Source organism: Thamnophis sirtalis, unplaced genomic scaffold (genome assembly GCF_051295495.1).
Source record: "Thamnophis sirtalis isolate CommonGarterSnake01/CBP01778 unplaced genomic scaffold, rThaSir2_p1.2 scaffold_7, whole genome shotgun sequence".
NCBI classification, from domain to species: domain Eukaryota; kingdom Metazoa; phylum Chordata; class Lepidosauria; order Squamata; family Natricidae; genus Thamnophis; species Thamnophis sirtalis.
In genome coordinates, this window is record NW_028261387.1 from 69,736,122 (window position 1) to 69,758,723 (window position 22,602).

General features: G+C 38.1%; 1 protein-coding gene across 1 annotated transcript; it reads left to right on the forward strand.

Moving 5' to 3' along the window:
• Positions 1 to 8: 8 nt before the first annotated feature.
• Positions 9 to 22,131, forward strand: ACTR5 (actin related protein 5). Its single transcript, XM_014067216.2, has 9 exons — positions 9 to 427; positions 4,628 to 4,857; positions 7,199 to 7,368; positions 9,408 to 9,625; positions 11,165 to 11,347; positions 13,223 to 13,345; positions 19,392 to 19,531; positions 20,698 to 20,830; positions 21,505 to 22,131. The coding sequence occupies exons 1-9, from the start codon at positions 44 to 46 to the stop codon at positions 21,760 to 21,762; spliced, it is 1,839 nt and encodes a 612-aa protein (XP_013922691.2). The 5' UTR covers positions 9 to 43; the 3' UTR covers positions 21,763 to 22,131.
• Positions 22,132 to 22,602: the final 471 nt, after the last annotated feature.

Genomic DNA, 22,602 nt, shown 5'->3' on the forward strand with positions numbered 1-22,602 from the left:
GACGGGGAGGGACCTGACGGGCGGCAAATCTTTTTCTCCCGCCATGGAGGCAGCCGGAGGGGTGTTCCCGTTCCGCGACGTCCGCTGGGACCCGGACCCGATGCTGGAAGCTCACCCGGCGGTACGGCTGCCGGCTCCGGTTCCTCTGGTGCTGGATAACGGTTCGTTCCAGCTGCGTTTGGGCTGGGCCTGCCCGCAAGCCGCGGTGCCTGGCGAGCCCTTGCTCCAGTTCCGCTCCTTAGTTGCTCGAAGCCGGGGAGCTCGCGGCGGCGCTGGCCCGGAAACCCAGGTGGGCAACGATCTGGGCAGCCCCGAACCCCTCCGATGGCTCCTCCGCTCGCCTTTTGACCGCAACGTGCCCGTTCAGATGGAGCTGCAGGAGCAGCTCTTCGACCACGGCTTCCAGCGCCTGGGCGTCTCCTCGCAGGTAAGGAAGGCTAAAGTTGCGCGCCTGTTGGTACCGTTGGATCTTCAGCCGCGACCGTTGAGAAGTTTTCAACCAATTTGGACTCGCGGCGCAGTTGTTATAATGCCAACGGCAAGCGCTAGCCTAGACTTGGCCGGAGATAAAGGAAACGAGTTCAGTGGTAACATTTGTACCGTAGGCCTCGCTGGGGCTCAACATTTTTTTTCTGCATGGGGAGAGTAAGCATTGCCTCCCTAACTGATACGAATAAGTGGGGATAATAGGACAGGGACGGTAGGCAAGCTGATGCACACCTCTTACAGACCTCTTAGGAATGGGGTGAGGGTGACAGTAGATACTCTAAGGTTAAAGTTTTGGGGGTTTGGGGAAGAAACCACAGTGTCAGGTAGTGCATTCCAGGCATTGACAACTCTTGTTACTGAAGTCGTATTTTCTGCAATTGGAGCGGTTTACCTTAAACCTGTATCTATTGTGAGTTGTGTATTTTTTGCAGTTGAAGCTGAAGTAGTCATTGATAGGTAGGAGGACATTGTAGCGGATAATTTTGTGTACTATGCTCAGGTCAGACAGAAGGCTGCATAGTTCTAAATTGTCTAAGCCCAAAATTTCAAGCCTGGTGGTTCAACTGATGTTCAGTAGAATTCATACTGCAGTGACTACAAGTCCAGTAAGGCTGGAACACATAAATTAGTGACTTGGTTTAGATTAATAACTGTCCTCAAACAAACAAACAAATCCAATGTTCTTCCATATCCCTGAAGAAAAGCTTTTTCCATATTCCTGAAGAAAAGCCTTATATTACCTTTTCTTGGGGGAAGGATGTGTAGATAGTAAAATATTAGAAATACAGAAGTGGGATCTGCCCTGCAGGTGTGCATTCAAGATATGAAGGACTAGTGCATTATGTATAAGATATGTTCACCACCTTGAATTATATATTAAGAAGGAGGCATAAAAGCATAACTATCTTATTAAAACATGTATGGAACATTTTTTGCATATATGGACCACATATTACATTTAAATGAAAAATAATACCCCATCTCCAAAATTTCAGTTTAAATATGACATTATAATAAATAAAATAATAATAAATACAGTAATAATACATAATAAATAAAAATAAAAAATAATTTGTGAAATGAGCCAGTTTGGTTTAGTGGTTAATGCATTCGCTATCAAGATTATCTGAGTAACTTTGGGCCAATCACTTCTTGTGGTGGGTAAAATAGGAGGAGGAGGAACGTGCTGGATGTGTTCATTGTTTTTAGATATTTATAAAAATAATAAAGGTGAGATACAAATACATAAATAATAAATGAACTATTTTGTAACCTCCATATACTTTTCCACATAATCACCACTATTTGCTACACACTTTGAGGAACAATGGACAAACTTCTTAAAACTGTCATTGAAGAACTCCACACTGATCCTGACTGTCCTTTTCTGTCTCTTCATTTGAGTCAGACACCTGTGAGATATTATTCTTTCCATTTTCCAAAAAGGTGGAAGTAGCATGGCACCAAATCTGGACTGGCAAATGGTATTAAACAGAGAGAGCAATTTTACAGTTATTATTATTCCTATCTTTTCTATAGTTGATCAATTCAAGTAGCGAACATACCCTAGCATTCCTGCCTTCTATTTTTCCACAATAACAACAACCCTGTGGGATAAATTGGGATGAGAAAGTGTGATTGGCTCAAAGTTGCCTAGATTCTATGCCAGCACTTTAATCATCACATACATGGCTCTTGAGTGGCTTTTGGGGTGTGAGACACGGCATTGTCATACATTCTTGTGCTTCTGAATTGTTTCAAAGTATTAAATGTTTCAATGTAGCTCTCCAAGTTCATAGTGGTGCCAGCTTCATCATGTGAATAATACCATCTATATTCCAAACACCTATACCTGAGTTTTCCTGCTGCAACCTGGATTTTGTATTTTTTTCCTCAAATATAAAACTGTATGATCATTTCCCAGAAAAACACACTTTATTTCTGGTCATAATAATAGGCTCATGTTGTTTTAACAGCACAGGTGTTACAGTGCTGTGAAGAAATTCCTTACCTTTATTTTCATAACATGACAATTGCTGACAGCTGTTGAAGGTTTCATCTATGCTGTCAGCATGTAAAAAACCCTCTTGCATGAACTTTCTGGTATTGAAAAACATCTTTTCCATATTTCTGGAAAATGCCAAACTTGAAAACAATTTGTCTTTGAGTGATTCATCAGCTGCCCTTAATTAGTTCATCAACTTTTCTCATTTATAACAACATGGTTGCTTCAACAGATTGTCCACTTTATTTTGGTCACATAAATCAGCTCTTCACCATCTTTACATTTTTTTGTTCCAGTGATACATAATATTGATGCTAAGAGTATCATAAACAATCTGCATTCATTGTTGAACTTCATTTGGAGGAATTCCACCAGCAGTCAAAAATTGAATCAGGGCATTGCTTAAAGTGCAGTGATTATTTCTGTCTCATGAACAGTCTTACAGTCTTTTCTCCTCCCCCCTCCCCACACACACTGAAGTGAAAGAAGAGATGCTAAAGAATGTGTCAGAGCTTCTGTACACCAGTATGGCAATCTTTTGGCAACATATAAAATTGGAGTCATTTGTTTTCATTCAGCCCTTGTCTTATAGGCCTGGTCTGCAAAAATCAGGTAACCATTAGATGGTGTCAAATGTTCAGAATGGTTTGCCAGACTAGAATGGGTAACCCTGGCATCACTATTAATTTATATAAAACAAAAAAAATATTTTGGAAGTATTTTGAGCATAAGAGAAGGGAGAAGGAATGATAGCCCAAAGATGTGGAAAATGCCGGATTGTCAGTCTTTGGTGTTAGACATTTCCAAATCAAAAAAATGCTTTTTCCCTTTTGGTATATATTAAATATTTTACAGAGAGCTCAAGTGCATATTGTTATCCTAGCACTTGAACTCTCAAATCCATATTATTTTGTAAAAAACAAAAGTAGTACCTAAGCCTTGGGCAAAGAATGTGCTCTCAAAGAGTTGGAATGAGATTAGAATTATATTATGCATGCATTTCCCCTGGTGATTAAATTAATGGAAACATACAAATGCCCAGTTTGCAAAATTGCTTTCTACATGGTTAATCTGCAGAGTAAATTAACCAGTCCAGATCCTTTGTGGGAAAAAGTTCAATTATGAAACATTGCTATTTCCAAGAAAGAGTACATTATCCAAGTATCAGAACAGCATAATTCTTGTTTTGTAAGTGTTGCACATTTAACAGGTACTTAAGCTTTTTAGTGAACGGGGAACAGAATCTCTGGTATGCAGATTACACCTAGAAAAATCCTTCTGTGTTCATTAATGCACATATACACATTTTAGTTTGCATATCTGTGGAAGAACACATAAGTAATAAGTAATACTGATCAAAGATACTATGTGTTGGAGGTTATATCCCTACATGTAAAATTAAATTTTTAAAAGCTCTATTTGCAGGAATTTGTAATAAACATCAGTAAATTTGTAGTAAACATCAGCATGGTGATATATTCATCATGCAATCTGATGTACGTATGTCTGTCATGTCATTTGATGAAGTTACAATGTAGACATCATTTCATCTCCCTTCACTATCACTATTTATGAGTATAGCTACCATATTTTTCGTAGTATAAGACGCACCTTTTTCCCTCCAAAAAGAGGCTGAAAATCTGGATGTGTCTTATACACTGAATACAATACAGCATTTTTTTGCCTCCTGAAACCCCACCCCCTTCACCAAAGTGGCCATGTACAGCTTGTAGAAGGCTTTCAGAGAACTCCTGGGGGCTGGGAAGGGCAGAAATGAGCAAAAAATTGGCTGTTTTTTGCTCAATTTTGCCAGCCCCCAGGAGCACTCTACAAGCTTCCTAATGCCCCCCACTTTTTTTTTACAAAAAACAGAGCGTTTTTTGCTCATCCCCGCCCCCACCACTCTACAAGCCTCCTAAGGGCTGTTCATGCCATTTTAAAAAAAAACAGGGCTGTTTTTGAGAAAAATGGGCCGTTTTTGGCAGGTTTGCAGAGTGTAAAAACTTTTTTTTTTAATTTGCATCTTCAAAACCTTGGTGCGTCTTATACTCCAAAAATACGGTATATTGATCTTCTTAAAGTGTTTTGTTGAGGACTCACAGATTGTCACTTCTTGTCTTAATTTTGTTATAGGGCTGTGTTGACCATCCAATTGTGATAACAGAGGCTGTCTGCAACCCTCTCTATTCAAGGCAAATGATGTCAGAGCTCCTATTTGAATGTTACCAGGTCCCAAAGGTTTCTTATGGTGTGGACAGCTTGTACAGTTTCTATCATAACAAAAGACAAGGATGGCCTTGCAGTGGGCTCATAGTTTCTTCTGGATACCACTGTACTCATATTTTACCAGTCTTAGATGGCAGGTGAGTTATACCCTGTTTACCAATTACTAATAGTATTTTTTTATAAGTTACTGAATAATTACCATTTTGTATGTGTGTGTACAATTTAAAGTTCTGGCCTGGGTTTGGGATAGTAGGTGCTTTGACAAAGAACTTTCACTGAAGAATGGACAGGAGCCATTCCTCCTGAATTCTTTCATTGATTTTTGATAGAATTAGTTAAGATGCTTTTCATTATTATATTCCTCATTGGAACTTGGGTGTGAGATCAGTTCTATAGGAAGTGTGAAAGGTTAGCATGTTTTATTTTGTATGCTGGGGGGTGGGGCAGGAGTGTGATGCCTTTGACCCCAGCAGTATATTGATGGGTGACAATTGTTGTTGTTCCCCAATCTACATGATCCTACTAACATAAATTAGAAGAATGTGTTGACAAGTTGAAACAATGTCTTTTTCTTTTTCATCTCATTTCAGGGAAGTAATGGAAAAACCCTAGACAGGCCTATGTGAGCAATTTAGGTTTAATTAGAAATGAGCAATCTTAAATATGCAATAGATGAGAATGAAATCTGCATGTTAGAGAATGTTCTCATCTCAGTGGAAGTATATAACTAAAGAGCCAGTTTATCTATTTGGAGCTCTCTTGTAATTAGTTACTTTATTTGCAGTATACAGGTAATATCGTGCAAAAGTTCATTTATTTCAGTAATGCAACTTAAAAGGTGAAACTAATATATGAGACTCATTACATGCAAAGCAAGATAGTTCAAGCCATGATTTGTCATAATTGTGATGATTATGGCTTATAGCTCATGAAAACCCCAAATCCACAATCTCAGAAAATTAGAATATTACATGCAATCAATAAAATAAGGATTGTACATAGAACAATATTGGACCTCTGAAAAGTATAAGCATGCATATGTACTCAGTACTTGGTTTGGGCCCCTTTTGCAGCAATTACTGACTTCCATGGCATGGCATGGAAGCTATCAGCCTGTGGCACTGCTGAGGTGTTATGGAAGACCAGGATGCTTCAATAGCGGCTTTCAGCTCTTCTGCATTGTTCGGTCTCATGTCTCTCATCTTTCTCTTGGCAGTGCCCCATAGATTCTCTATGGGATGAAGTCCCCAATACTTTTGAATGGCCTTTTCCTGACAATCCAGGCTGCGGTCATCCCTGCTACTTGTACACCTTTTTCTTCCACACTTTTCCCTTCCACATAACATTCTATTAATGTGCTTTGATACAGCACTTTGGGAACATCCAAGTTTTTTTGCAATTACCTTTTGAGGCTTTCCCTCCTTATGGAGGGTGTCAATGATGGTTTTCTGCACAACTGTCAGATCAGCAGTTTTTCCCATGATTGTGATTCCTACTGAACCAGACAGAGAGACCATTTAAAGGCTCAGGAACCCTTTGCAGGTGTTATGGCTTAATTAGCTGCTTAGAGTGGGACACTTTGAGCCTAGAATATTGCACCTTTTCACAATATTCTAATTTTCTAAGATTGTGGATTTCATGAGCTGTAAGCCATAATCATCACAATTATGACAAATCATGGCTTGAGCTATCTTGCTTTGCATGTAATGAGTCTATCTTATATATTAGTTCTACCTTTTCAGTTGCATTACTGAAATAAATGAACTTTTTTGAGTTTCACCTGTATTCTGTTAAAGATAATGGTTTCTATGGTTTTGCCTTGGTGTGTTGTATAATGTAGCCACTGAAATTTATTGAACAGTGTTCTGAGTACTACTACTATTACATGTAATTTTGGAGGTTAGCAATGTCTTTGTTTAAAGAATACTATGGTTATTTAGTTTTTTAGTTTGTATATTTATGATGTTCAACCTTGATTTTAATAATCTATTTTGCTAAAATCTCAGATTGCACAAAATATGGCAGTTAAAAATAACTATAGAAGAAATTAATTTTCATTCTTCTGTTCAGTATTACTTACTCTGGCTGCTTATCATTTTTCACCCAATTTAATACTCTGCCAGAGAGTGGGAACCAAATCAATCCATCTTCTTGGTTGCCTTAAATCTCTTGTGTAGCCTTTGGGAGTGGATTAAATATGTCTTTCTTTTATTCAATTGGCTTCTCTCTCTTGGATAATTTTTAGTTTAAGCATTTGGGGTTTTTTTGTGAATTGGGATATTTTAATTCTGTATCCACAAATAATAAAGATTAAGAGCTTTCACTACGTGAGTGAAAACTAACCAATATTGATGATAATATCGATTGTGGACATGACATAAATGGCTACTTGAAAAGTCTATAGAACTTGGGTTCAGATAGAGAGAATGAAACTGTTCCATACAGCCTAATTTTTCCTCCATTTTTGTAAAATGTTAGGTTAGATGCACGACACTGTAAGCGCATAAATCTTGGAGGATGCCAGGCAGCTCTTTATCTCCAGCGTCTCCTGCAACTGAAATATCCAGGGCATTTTGCTGCCATCACACTTAGCCGTGTGGAAGAAATACTCCATGAGCACAGCTATATCGCAGAAGATTATAAAGAAGGTAAGGCATTGCTGTTAACATTATATAGCTTTATTTCCTTTGTGTCATCTGATTTTGTAAAATATAGCATTTGGTATTCTTTAAAAAAATAGAGTGAATTTTATATTAATAAAGAGATAGGAAAATATCAGAATTGCAAACAATAGTTTAGTAGCATTAGTTTTTCACAAAAAGCTGATATCCTGTTAATCAAAGGAAGATAGAAATATGTTGTAGGAGTCTCCTGAACTGAATGGCAGAGCACAGTTGGTTTTGTTTGGAGTTGTATTCCATTAAAGGACCAGGCTAGCATGCTGTGTAAATCCACCACAGTGGCTTATTTCAAAAAACAGTTAAATAAATGATGTGTTAATATAAATGCAGCCAATGTATTTTCAGTGAATAGGATGAAATAACCACAGCCTTATCTAAAGAATAAAAATCATTTAGCATGCTTTGATGTCATATATCTGGAATTATTGGAACAAACTCTTGTATGGGTCTTCAATCCAGGAAGTTCAGCAAACAGGGTGTAGCAGATAAATACGTATTCTTGGTTAAATCAACAAATGTGTTTTGAGTGAATAGAGAGATGAAAAATGAATAGAGAGAGCTGTGTTTGCATTGTAAAAATAGACGTCAATATAGTGCATGTTGCTCTATGTTGTTGCGATTTTATATTTTAAGACTAAGCACAAAGCCAAATGATTAATATAGTAATATAGGGATTGGGTAGATTGCTTCATTTTTTATATTTTTCTTTAACTTACTATATATCATGAATGATTTGATATATTTTCTTATATTGTAAAATATACAATATGAAAAAATATAAATTGCCAAGAGCCATATATATACCAGCTCCGGCCACTCTTTAAACCAAAAACATCAGCCTGAGGGTGGTGAGTGAGACCGCGACGAAACGTTGCCAAGACAATCTCAATCTTACACGGGAAAAGACCCTGCTGAAGCCTGCAGAGTGCTGCTGGGGGCTGAGGGAAGGCAAAAAAAGCCTCCGTTGTTGCAAAAAAACAGCCCATTTTTTGCCCTTTTTTTTGTAAAAACAGGGACATATTTGCCTTGCCCCAACCCTGCTGAACCCTGCAGAGTGTTGCTGGAGCTGAGGGAAGGCAAAAACCTTTTTTTTTCTTACTTACCTCTTCCAAATCTTGGTGCGTCTTATACACCGATGCATCTTATAGTTCAGAAAATACAGTACTTCACCCACCCTAAAATCCATTTGAACTCTACTTTTGGCTTTATTGGAAAGCTGTTAAAACATGCCGTTCTGACAAGTCTCTAGAGATTAACTGCTGCAATTTTCTACCATCTGTTTGGCAGCATGCTTTTTTAAAAATTTGAATTGCTTTTTATCAGTGTCATGCTATTTATTTATGATGTTGCTAATCTCTGGTTTAGGTTTGTGAACTGCCCAGAAATGTGCACTACACCAAGAATAAAAATAAAGCACAGTGGGCTAGATCCATATTTGATTCCCTTGAAATCAACAGGAGAACCTAATTGTGACCTCTTAGATCTTTATTTGAGATCTAAGAAGAACCAGGTAGTTAGATCCTAAATTGTTGAAGTTGAACGTATCACACAATCTGACTCAACGGCTTTACAAAGGCCATTTTATAAAGAAAATGAGAAGAGTTGCTTCCCCAATTTTGATCATATGATTGTTAAGTTTCATTAATGTATGCGTTTGCCTTTTCTGGCATCTTGGTTTTTGCACTGGAATTTTCTCAGAAAATACTACTTTCCCCTGCAGTTTCTGTTTTCTAATTTCTGTTTTCTGGCATTAGATAAATACAGTTTCTTCTTGTTTCTTCGTTCATATAGATTGGTGCAATACCATAAAAACCATGTAGGTTTTCCCACAGCAGGCAATTTATTTATTAAATATCAGGTGGAAATTAGTTTTCTCCCTCCCTCCCCCCCCCCATATCCTACATTGCTTTTTTCTTAATTTCTCAGGGCATTTGAATAGGAGTGTATTGAGCAAAAACTATTACTATGATTTTTCTGAGCAAAAACCATTACTATGATTTGAACAGAGATGCAAAAGTGGAGATCACCTGAATACTATGAGAACAATGTGCATAAGATGCAGCTGCCTTTTTCAAATAAGCTCCTCGGGAGTACTGTCACGTCTGAGGAGAAGCAAGAGCGACGGCAGCAACAACTTCGACGGCTTCAGGAACTTAATGCTCGCCGTCGAGAAGAAAAGCTTCAGCTGGATCAAGAGAGACTGGAGAGGCTTCTTTATGTTCAGGTAACTCCATGCATTGCTGGAGTTGTAGTTTTAGTTTGGAGGAAGTGAAAAATGAGAAGCTGGGGGAGGATTATTCTTGGAATTGTATTCTCAGTGAAATATTTGTTCACAGAGGGTCATTTTCATATTAATTTCAGTGAAGGAATGAAAGACGTTAAACAGTTGCCAGGAAATAACAAGTGGCTTATCTATATAAATAAAAATGTAATGGTTGTTTCTTCAAAATCGCTAATCTCCAAAAGTTCTTCACCGATTGCTTTGAAATTTTGACACAACGTTGCATTCGAATACGCAAATGTTTTTATATATGTATATTATATAGATGTCACACCTGTGACAGGTAAAAACATGATTTTTTGTAAAAACATGCTTTTTGAAAACCAGCGCCATCTGCTGGACGTAAAAGCAACATACGCTATACTAAATATTTCATGATTCCATTTCAATGTTTCCGATTGCATTGTTATATTGAATTTTCATAGATTTCAATTTATTTTCATTTTGATTTAATTATTTTGTGTGACATTGCGTTGGAATTAAGCTGTGTCGTTTACCATAGCGTTCATTTAGTGAGTATAGTATATTCAGAATTCAATTTCAATTTCAATTTAATAAAATTTGTATGCCGCCCACTCCCTTGGGACTCTGGGCGGCTTACAGACAGATAAAAAAGTATTTAAAAATTTAAAAGTAAAAAATACAATTGTTAAAATTACACAACATCCATTCAGTCTAAGTGGGGCTGGACATTGAACACTTCGGCCTCTCTCCAGCTTCGTCCCGACGGTCCCTTTATATGTGTGGATGGCCTGCGGCTGCACCCTTTCCCCTTTCCACCCCTCCTCTGACGAGCTTCGGCCATTTCCGCCAAGGGGAGCCAAAGCCCTTCGGCCTCCCCTCTCTCCCCTCCTCTCCCGCCGGGCCTTTGCTGTCTGCGGCAGGGTACCACCTGCGCCATTCCTCGGCCGCCTCCCCCCCGCCCTCAAGCCAGCCTACCCCTGGCCAGCCCAGCGGAGCTCCAGAGGAGGCGGAGGTGGAGCGTCTCCTCAACCCGGCTGGCTGCGCATGCTTTCCACCCCCCCTCACAGCGAGGCAGCTACGGCCTCGCCAAGGCGGCTCTGACAGGGCAGTGGCAGCGGTGTCAGCCTGAGGTGTAGTGGGGCTGGGGCGGCCCTGGGTGCCCTGTGAGGAGGCACACCGAGGACTTCTCCTCCGAGATCCTGGATGTCTCACTCTCCCGGGCCACCGACTTGGGGGAGCCCGAGCACAGCTCCTCCGAGGAGATGCTCAACAACTTCCACGAGGCCGACAGCCCTGGCGCCGTCTCCCCCAACCAGCCTTGCCCAGCCCAGCAGCCCTGAGTCCTGACCAACGGCAGCAACCACCTGCCGCCCCACTACACCCAGACTGGGTTACAGCAACATGTGGCTAGGTACAGCTAGTTTAGGAATAAATTTGGTTCTCTTTTCCAAACAGCAGAGGCTAGCAATTTGTATCAGGTTAATAAAAGTACATTCTTTTTAATGCTTCCTTTTGTAGGAACTGCTAGAAGATGGTCAGGTGGATCAGTTTCACAAAGGTTTGATGGAACTTAACATGGACTCTGCTGAGGAACTCCAGTCTTATATCCACAAGCTAAGTTTGGCCATTGAGCAAACAAAGCAGAAAATCCTCCAGGCAGAAGTTAGTGTTGAAGTGGATGTTGTGGACAGTAAGCCAGAGGTATCATACATGGGAATCAATATTTGGGAAACAGTTTCATGACTTTGTTCTCTTGGTTGTACTGCAACTTCACACAAGTGTACACTTTTCTGTCTCTTACTTTGTCTTCCCATTTTTAATTCTGTTCTTAAGTCATTTGCAGCATGACAAGATGATGATACTCAATAACATTTTTCTGAAAAACAAATGTATTCCAGTAGGTTTATAGAGTTTTGTGGGGGGGGGGGGATTGTAAGGGGGAGAAATGTTCTTTCCTAAAATAACCAACCAAAAAGAAACCCATGAAGATTGAACAGACTTGCATAGTACGGAATGCAAGCTGGAAAAATATAAGCAACACAAGTTAAAATTTTCATGTTTTCTAATCCCAGTTCTTAATAGCCCTATCTATTTACACAACTTTGCTTTTGCATTCTTCAGGAAAAACTGATTCATATTCACAGATTAAATAATGCCTATCTAAGGCCAAAGGGTCAGAAGATAACGCCTGTTTAAGTTGGAAGTGTGACAAGTTTTTCTTTTTACTATTGTTCCTCAACCACTCATGTTTCACTATCAAAAAAAGCTCAGGACACTGAAACAGGTGCATATTAGAACATATCTTGTAGTAATGATTGAGGAAATGGGAACAAAGTAGGTACATACACGCTCTACTAATTCTGAGATATTTAGTTCAATAAGTATACTTAGCAGAATTGCCATCACTGAACCTTATAAAATGATCTGTGTGTACAAGGATTCTTGCTGGATTTAGAATCATGCAATTGCTAGAACTATTATGTCAAGTTATGGCAAAAAGAGTAGAAAAAAGCAGGATGTGACCATGAACATAAATGTACGTGGATATTCATGGGTAGTTAACATCTTTGCAGGCTTCATTCCGAGCCTCTGTTTTTCATGGTAGCTAAATTCCTTTATTACTGTTGCTATATAGATTTGTTTCCTTGAACATTTTTCTGCACATCTTTGGGGGGAAAGAGTTATGATTTGAAGATAATTACATCTTTCAAGCAATATATTTAATGCATGCATTTTGCTTACATACAAAGGAATGTTTAATATCTATATGTAAATTTTTATTTTAAGCTGTGAGAATTACTTTTTTCATATTTGCCACCTTTAATAATAGTATATTTGGAGTCCAATTGGAAAAAAAATACATTATTGGAATGTAATTCCCAACCCCAGTGTTGCATAATACCATTTTTAAATAATCAACCATAGATTTAAAACCTAATCTAGTAACTAGGTAATTTTTACTTGATGATACCTTTAGTTACTATGTATGTGAGTTCATACGTGTTCTTTCAATTTAGCAGTTATTTTGTGTTGTCCTTTGGGGTGGTAACTTCCACAGTCGCTCTATGAGAGAAATGGTCGATTTTTAAACATGATATAAAAATAAAGTAAAAACTGTTGCAGCTGAAATTACCAATTTTCTCACATTCGAAACTTGATTTGTTTATTTAACAAGGTTGGGTTAACAGGAATGAGGATGAAACATTTGATGAGTTTACTGGTGAGTTTAAAAATATGACAGCCCTGAGGCATCTTGAAAATTTGGTTAACCCTATTAGAGACTGCTTGAAATGAAATGACCACAGTTTGAAACAGAGGAATATTGCTGGAACATCAAACTTGTCCATTTAAAATGATTAGAAATTTTAAAACTTGCTTTCAAAGGCTTTAGTGTGAACTTCACTCTGAAAGAAATATGATTTATTTAATTTGGAATTTTAAGAATATTTGCGTCTTTCAGAAAAAAAAACATTGGTTTGGTTAATTGGTTACAACACCTTTTACAACATAACATATTCATTCTACCGTATGTGTTTTGTGTTTCTTGAAATAACTTCTAATATTTTTTCTTCCAAGATTCCTGACTTTGATCCATTGGCCAGCGAACAATCCATGGAAGATGTAGAAAGTGTGAATGATTTTGAGCCGTTATTTGCTGAGGAGCAACCTGAAGTTGAAAAACCAGTTACTACAGTACAGGTTTGTTTTTTAAGTGGACATAATCTCAATTTCAGATAAATGTTTGTTTATTTGCTTTCTGAAACCCAGTCAGTTAGGTTGGAAAAAATGGATAGTAAATAAGTTGAAGAGAGAGAGAGAGGGAGGGAGAAGGGAGGGAGGATAATGTTGGATGGGGTTTTTTTCTCTTCATAGTAAAGTTGGAACTGTCATAATCTAAAATTATATAATTGACAAACTGAGATTGTGTTTGATAAGAAATGCTTCCTGGCTTTCTAAATACTATTGATACAAAGCTGAAATTTCAGTTCTCTGTGCTGAAAATAAATTCTATTAAACACTGAAATTTTCTTTAAATGAACCTCTATATCAATCATGGCGAAGCTTTTTGGCACTTGGTGCCGAAAAGAACGTAAGAGCGTGTGCATGTGGCACCAAGTGCCAAAAAGGGAGCACTTTGCATGCGCTCGTCTAGCCCACGACCAGGAAGAGGAGCTACACAGGGGGCTTGTGCACACCAGAAAATGTACTTCTGGTTTCTGGCACATACATGTGTGCCAGCCAGCAAATTTTCCGGTTACTGTTGCGCACATGCCAGTGAGCTGGCTGGCGTGCATGTTCACACTGGAAAATGATCAGCTCTTCTGGTTTCTGGCACAAGGTCCAGCTGATCGTTGCCAGAAATCCAGAAAAGGAACGGTAACGTTGTGCATGCCAGGCAACATGGCTCCATGTGCCACTTCAGGCACGCGTGCCATAGGTTCACCATCATAGCTCTATATGATCCATCTAAAAGAAGTTCTAGGTCAACCATTCTGGGAAATAAAGAGAACATTGCTAGATCACAAACTGTGTGCCTATTTTGTTAAAAGCTTGGTGGTGTGGTTAAGGTGCTCTCCTGGAAAGCAGGAAATGTGAATTCTAGGCCTGCCTTAGCCATGAAAGCCAGATGGGTAACTTTGGGAAAAAAGGAGGCAGAAGAATAGGTATGCTTGCCAGCTTGAGTTACATATAAAAAGGCAGAATAAAAATCTAATAATGAAGTCAATAGAATAACTGTAGTTCATGGGTAAATAGGCTATGACTGTTAATAGGCTCTATGCAACTACTGAATTAGAGATACCACAGCCATTTCTGATTACTGCTTCTGAAAATCACTGTCATAGTGTCCTGCTCTTGGAAATTGGTACACTCAAAATTTATATTATAAGCTCCTACAAAACTACCAGTGATTTTTTTTTAAAATCAACAAACCATCTCCAGACTTCCAGCCTTGTTCATTTGATATCCAATTCACTATGATTTTAAGGGCATCTTAAAAACTAAGGGCATCTTCTGACCTTTGAAAGTTTGTCTGGACTTATTTGTGGTTTTCTTTTTTGATATCTATGTGGCAGGTAGAGTTTTTAAAAACCTCTGTTTGTCTGGCAGTAGAAGTTTTTAAAAACCCAATTGCATTGGAAGAATGGTTTTTCACATTCAGCAGTTTAGTCACAGCTGAAGAATGAATGAACCTTTTTATTCATGCATTCTACAGCCTGTCCTCCAGAAAACAATTACCTTATTTCCTGGTATTAAAGTTAGGTGGTGGTGGGGGGATTGCAGTCAAGGCAGTAGACATCCTTTTCTTGAGCTTCATTGTTGGACAATAAAGTGGCTTCTTTGTGGATTTCTTTCTCTACATCCTTACATATGGAAATTTCATAGGAAATAAGAAGAAATTGCTAAACCTCAAAACAGCCTGGCTGTTTCAAAAATAGTTTGGTATAGTGGTGAGGATGCTGATCCAGAAAATGGGAGATGGTGAGTTCTAATCTTGCCTGAAATGAAAGCCAGCTGACTGACCTTGGGTCAGTCAATCTCTCTCAGCTCACCCCACGTCACAGAGTTGTTATGGGGAAAATAAGAGGAGGAAGTAGTAGTATGTATGTTCACTGCCCTGAATTACTTACAAAGTAATAAAGACAAGAGAAAAATTTGTAAACATATTAGAAAAAGAGAGGGAGAAGAAAGAAAGAAAAGAAAGAAAGGAGGGAGGGAGGAAGAAAGAAAGGAGGAAGAAAGAAAGAAGGGAGGAAGAAAGAAAGGAAGGAAGAAGGAAGGAAGAAAAAGAAAGAAGGAAAGAAAGAAAGAAAGAAAGAAAGAAAGAAAGAAAGAAAGAAAGAAAGAAAGAAAGAAAGAAAGAAAGAAAAATCCACCCAGGCTGAAAGTTCTCACCCTTTCCACAGCTGCTCCTAAGCAGCAAAGGTGTGTTTTTTTGGCATATATTTCGTTTATATTCCACCTTAATTTTGTACAGGTTAAGGCAACATGCATAATACTTGCTCCTTCTGCTTTCCCCATAATAACAGTTCTGTGAATTGGATTGGGTTGAGACTAGTCCAAAGTTAGGTTTCTTTGCTAAAGGAGAATTAAATCTGATTTGTATTTTACCTTTCACAAGAACTGCTAACTTTAGGACTTCACAGGCTTTTTGGTCACAGGTCCAGTGCAGTCCTTCTGCTGACTTCGTCAAAGCAGTGGCCTCCATCTTGCTATGGTAATATTCAGTTCATTGAGCTCCAAATGCAGTATAGGTACTCCTCTTACCCACCATTTATTTGGCAACCATTCAAAGTTATGAGGATGCTGAAAAAAATAACTATGTAGCTTCACAATGTTCCTCAGTCACATTATAACCATTACAGTCAGTCTGCATTGCCCCATGCCTGACATTTGGATCCCCCCCCCTTCCCACGCCATGTTGCTTGGACATATAGGAATTGCAACACAGTAAGTGGCTTGATTCTTTTACACATTGAAGGCAACACAATCGTATTGGTAGACCTGGGCTGGGAGCTGCAGGCACTTATGCAATTTTCATTACTCTCTTGAAATCTTTTTTTCCCTCCAATCTCTCTACTCCGTAAGAGGGGAGAGGTGAAAAGCAAGTGATTTCTGTATGCAAACTCTTTGTTGCCTGTCCCTTTACCACCACCAGAGTGTGATTGCACTGGCAGCAGGAAAGGGTATTGTGAGCTGTTTGTATAGCACACCCATGGCTCCAAACCTTGGGCTGCTGGCCCTATTGCATTGCTCTTGATGTTTAGAAGAGCAAACAGCTTACAGTATTTTACTAGAATCTCTTCCTCTGCCATTTTTTTGTTTGGGATATGTGTGATTGCTATAGATAAATATCTCCTTTACCCGAAACTTTCCTGCTGCTCATGCGATTGCATTGCTCTCAATATGTAGAAGACGAAACAGCTTTACTCTCTTGAAATCTCTCTCCAATCTCTGCTGTGCCAGGGATGGGATGGGGGAAGATAAGCAGAAGTGTTGCCTCAATCATATTTACAATCTTTTTTTAAGAAAGCAATTCATCTGCTATTTTCTTTTATTGCAATCCACTTGTATGCAATTGAAATCCGAGCTGGAAGTGTCAAGGCAGCAATGTCTTCTACAACTAGGTTTAACCATGTTTGTTATGTTATGACATGGTTGATGAGTATTTTGGGGTCCTGACTGGTGAACGTGGAAGACAAAGGGGATTTCCTGTAATAATTTAACCCCAAACAACTGTGAAATCCAGAGGTTACAAGTGGTGTCTGATATGAAGGAAGTACTGGGAAACATCCTAATTACGTATGTGTGTTCCTGCCAAGGGGAAAAGTGTCAAAAAGTCAGGAAGTAGAAGCAGATGCTGTGAGGAAAAGAAAGCAGTTCAGTGAGAAATTAGTATCCTTTGTTATTTCAGTACTAATATAAATAATGCTGTTTAATATTGTTATGATGCATGATTTTTCTCATTCCGTTAAAAAATAATGATTTTTGGGGGGGAGGGGGAGAGATAATCTAGTTTCAGTTTCCTCTACCTTTTTTAATCTTTATTTCTGGAGTGAAAAGGGATCTGATAGACAAAGATACCTCGAAAATAGAAGACAACCATATCATTTAATTTCTTGTTTCTGGGATAGGTTGGATCTATTCCCCTCATAGGCCTTTGCCCTTCAGCAGTCTTGTTGTGATTGTTTCTGTCTGAGTAGGATCACCTTCATTTTGCTTCTTTTAACTGCAATACTTTTAGGTCACAGTATTGCTGTTTGTGTTTTACCATTTTTAGCCTTGGACGTCATGAGGCAAATGGGTTATTCAGTTTCAGTTGAAGGGGCACAAATGTTGTGTGTAGCAATCAGAAATTCATTAGGTGTAACTTTACCTTAGTTATTACAGTGGCATTAGCATTATTAACTACAGTATTTTTCCTGCATGTCAGGATTTCAGAGGTTGCAATTCTATGTTTTAAATGCTGTATAAAACGCACAGTGAATTTCTGTTTGTCACTCAGCTGTTAACTTCCAAATGGCAAAACATATAGGATTTCACCTATGAAAATTTCCGCTTAAACTGGTAAGCAAGGGAGAAATTAAAATCATGCAATATTAATTCTAACAATATGGATTGAAATTGCCTTTTCCCAACTTACTGTTCTTCAAATATACTGGACTCACTTAATATATAGCCAGAATGCCTTTGTGGACATTGCAATTCATCTAAATAGTATTAAGATTTAGCCATAGCTTTTGTGTTACAAACCAGATCTTGTCAGTACAATCCAGGTGTAGCATATCTGATTGCTTTTGGATCACACTTGCTGTGTTATATTTATTTGTATTGCTATTTGAAAGATAATTTTAAAGAAATCTGTCCTAATTTGCCAAATAAGAGAGTGATATTCCTATATGCAATTTTTAAGCTATAAGACCAGTTCTAGTACCTGTAGTCTTGATTCAATTACTGTAATCCATGCTGCTGAGTAATTTTTTGTTGCCAGACAAGAAATATTTATGTCATTGTTATATCTAATTTTCTAGTTATGTAAATACCTTATACAGGCTTACAATTAAAATAGTAGAAATGTTCACATGGTAAAGTTTCGCAATTTTCTTTTCAACAAATTATTTCAGTCATTTTATTAAATTACTGTACTGCACAACTCAGAAACAAGCCTGCAACATAGTTTATCCTATCAATGTCTTGGAAAGTAGAGCAAACAGATGAACTATAACATCATCATTATCACAACAGATGAATCATCTTGTCCTATAAGGGAAATTTGATCTTTTGATAGGAGCCAAAATGAAATAATTCAATTTAACAATTTAAGTTAATTTTTAAAATTCTTAGTGGTATATAATTATAAGTACAGTTAAATATGCTAATGAAGTTATGGATAAATTATTATCTTGTGTAGAAGCCCCAGTTTCAACTATTTATTTCTACAGTACCACAACAGACATTTTAAAAATCATTCTTTCCTGCAAATATAGAAACAATGAGAAAAAAGAGGACCATAGCATGTGTGGGACATACAGAAAGAAGGCCTGGCTCTTTACAACATCCCAAATGACTAGGAAGAAAGCCACAGAAGGGAACAGTTGTCAAAGAGAAGCCAAGCAGCTCAGTCCAGTGCAGTGGGATTGTGTTTTTCAAATCTCCCCTTTTGCCATCAGGTGGAATGGCTATGACTGCAAAAAGGCTGCACTGCAAAAAGAAAATCTCACATGTGTGAGGGAAGGAGATAAAATACATTGGAGCTTGACCAATCCAAATTTTAACTCTGATAAAGTGCTTTGAGAAGAGACAATATATTCTAAAGTCAAACTCAAGGCCCGCAGGCCGGATTCAGCCCATGGGTTGCTTAGATCTGGCCTGCGGGGCTGGTCTGGAAACAGCCCCCTGCCCCCGGGCTCCGTTTTTCACTGGCAGAGAAAAAGAGAAAGAAGGAAAGATGAGCAAGGAAGGAAAAATAAGGAAAGAGGGGAAGGTGGAAGAAAGAATGAAGAGGGAAGGGGAGAAAAAGGAAACGAAAGAGATTATAATGAGAGTGAGGGAGGGTCTCAGGGAAGTCCTACCTTAGCACTTGGCACCACAGGTTCCCTGACATAAGTGATGTCGAGCTGGCCACACTCACCATGGCCACCCCCAGCCTTCCGAGGTCAAACACCACCCTGATGCGGCCCTCAATGAAATTGAGTTTGACACCCCTGTTCTAACGCATTGCTCTCCTGAATCCATGTTTTTACAGCCCGTGTTTAATCTGGCAGAGTATCATCAGCTCTTTCTTGGCACAGAAAGAATCCGAGTTCCTGAAATTGTCTTTCAGCCATCCCTAATAGGAGAAGAACAGGCTGGGATAGCAGAAACCATGCAGCTTGTCCTGGACAGGTAAATAAAGGGTGTTTTTTTACTTATTTGTTTTCAGATTAGCCTTCATACTATTTTTTTTAAATAAGAGAAGAGGGTTTGCATTTGCAGGTTCTGAGAAAGCCAAGTTACACATTAAACAAAGCATTGTGGATTACTATATTTGTTGTAAACATTACATGGAGCACATTTCCAAGAAAATATATAAAAGTGGTATAGAACTATATACTTGACACATTCGGTGACACCCTGCTCTTGTGTAACTGTAGAAAACGCTGGTCAGTGTGTTGCTGTCATAGTAACTGTGTTTAAAAGTTGTGCTAGAAGTGGATTAATGCTACACGAAAAAAATGACAGATACAACAATCTCAGGCACACCATTCTTTTAAGTAAGGAAAGCAGGGGAAGAATGGGGAAGAGTTGAAATCTGAAATTCGCTACATCCATTTATAGTTGTTAGTTGCCATTGCAGCTGACGAAGAATAAATTATTATTTTCCAGTTTAGTAAAAAAAAATATTTTAATTAATTTTTCATCAGAGTTCAACAATTATCTGATCAAAGACTGATAACAGTGAGTTTCTTATATAGTGATTTTGAAAATATCTGTGAATTTTATTCTTCTCATACCATTAATTTACAGAAGCTTTTATCATCTGGGAAGATTTTATAAATTAGGAGAAAAAAAATCAAACCTTGATTTTAAAAAATACTTGTAGGGCTAAGAGTTGAGAATCAATATTTGTAGCAAACATGGAATGAAGTATGCCACAAGAGTGCCACAGAGAATAGCCACAAGGATCCTAAGATCTGATTACTTTAAGGAGGTGCAGATGAGTGCCATGTTGCACCCTTACATGCTCTTTAGTGCCTTTTTTAATCTTCGAATTCTAAGCATTGCACTTCACAGCTTTATACTCTGGAAATCTTTGAAGTTTAAGCCAATCTGGGCGCCCTTTAACTTCCTGAATTTTCAGCAATAATACATGAGCTTCACATAAACATCTGAAAAACCTAGGTTATGGAGGGTGGTTTAGCTTGTTGAGATATGTACCATAGGTAAAATACTTCAGGGGAAAGGGAACTAAGCTATTGCTTATACACTGGCAGATTCCCGTGTCAATAGTCAAACAAAAAAAAAGCCTTAAATGTTTTAATAACAGGATTGGTTTTTGTTTCTTTTTTAAGATATTCTAAAGATCAACAGGAAAAGCTTGTCCAGAATGTCTTCCTCACTGGTGGAAATGTGATGTATCCTGGAATGAAAGAAAGAATCCAGAAAGAATTGCTTGAAATGAGGCCATTCCAATCATCCTTTCAGGTAGGGTATTGTCTTTGCCAATTGAAGGGGAAATTTCAAAAGTTTTATATATATTGAAATATTCAGCGTTCCACCATCAAGTTATGCTCAGCTTTTGTGTGATATTATTTATGTAATTTATGTGCCAACGATCTCACCAAGATGTGACTCTAGTCTGCTATTAATACAGTTACTGGGAGTATGCTTCCTAAAAAAATTCAGTTGGCTACCTGAGGAAACAGATGGACCTTTGATTTTATTCAACAAGATAATTTTATTTTCAGAAGATTTGAAACATTTGCTTTTAATTATATCCTACTTTCCTATTTACCAGTGTGCATACAGCAACTGATAAGTACACAAATAATAAAAATGCAGTTGTATAAATGATGGAATGTTAAAAATCCATGCCATAGAAACCTGTTATATTTGCAGGAACATAAGCACATATTTCAGAAGGAAAAAAATTCCATAAAAATATTCCCTAAGAGGGGAATCCCATAGATACCTCCCTAGAAAAGTGAAGACTGAAAAATTCATAAAGAGCCATTCTCATGAGAACTTATCTGTCCCTTCCAAGTTCATCTTAAGAAGCAGACATTTCATTCAAGAAAAGACAATTCTTGAAATTATTTCTACCGAATAGTTTTGCTTATAAATGATCTCTATGGTGTGATATTTTTGTTGCCATGCAGGTGCACCTTGCTTCTAATCCTGTTCTTGATGCATGGCATGGAGCTCGGGACTGGGCACTGGAGTACATGAACCGTGAAGAAGGCTGGATAACTAGGAAAGATTACGAAGAGAAAGGTGGAGAATACCTTAAGGAACACTGCGCTTCCAATGTCTATGTGCCTATCCGTCTCCCAAAGCAGGCTCCACGGACTGCTGAAACGTCAGCATCAAGTAAAGTGCCAGGAACTGCCACAAACAGCAACTCTGAGCAAACGTGATTGATATATATATATATATATCATTAATATCAAAATATATATAATTTTTGGACAAAGGTGGTTGCTTTCCAGAACTACAAGACAGTCTACAGAATTGGATGTGCATTTCAAAGACATGCATTGGGCATCTCAGTCAAGGTATTTCTATATCTAAAAAAGAAGGTATATTTTTTTCTTTTTCCTATGGCAGAAAATGTTGAGTGTCCTATGTTTGTGGTTGCCATGGGGGGAAAAAAGAACTCCAGTACATCAGTTCTTGGTGTATAAGAAACAAAATGAATATTTCAGAGAAAATGCTTATTGGCCTATTGAATCAAATGTAATGTATTTTATATTAATAAATTGTTGCCAAGGTTGTTGGTAACATCACTTTCTTGTCTTCAGTTTATTTCATTTCATTGCTAATATGTCAGCATAATAATTTCCAGAGGAAAAGTAACACTACTGAGTTTCAGGAAGAACAAAGTATTCTCAAAGAATACACATGTATAGTATATGTGTAGTGAAAACAGCAGCACTGGCAGTGCTAGTCCAGAAGAGGGAGCATTATCCAAAGAAAAGTGATATTTAGGAAGAACACAACCTTATCAAAATTACTGTTTTCATGGATGTGGAATGGTGCAAATGTCTATCTTTTCTAACATGTAGGAGATTTTTTAGTGAATTGGCATCATAATGATTCATCATAATCATTCTTATCCACAAAAAAGCAGTTTAAACCTGCATCAAATAAAGCTTCACTCTTGATAGCCATGTAGTGTTGTCAGCAAACCCTAATCTCAATATCAGTTGTGACTGTAAACTTCAGTTATGGCAGCATTCAACAATGAATTGAATCCA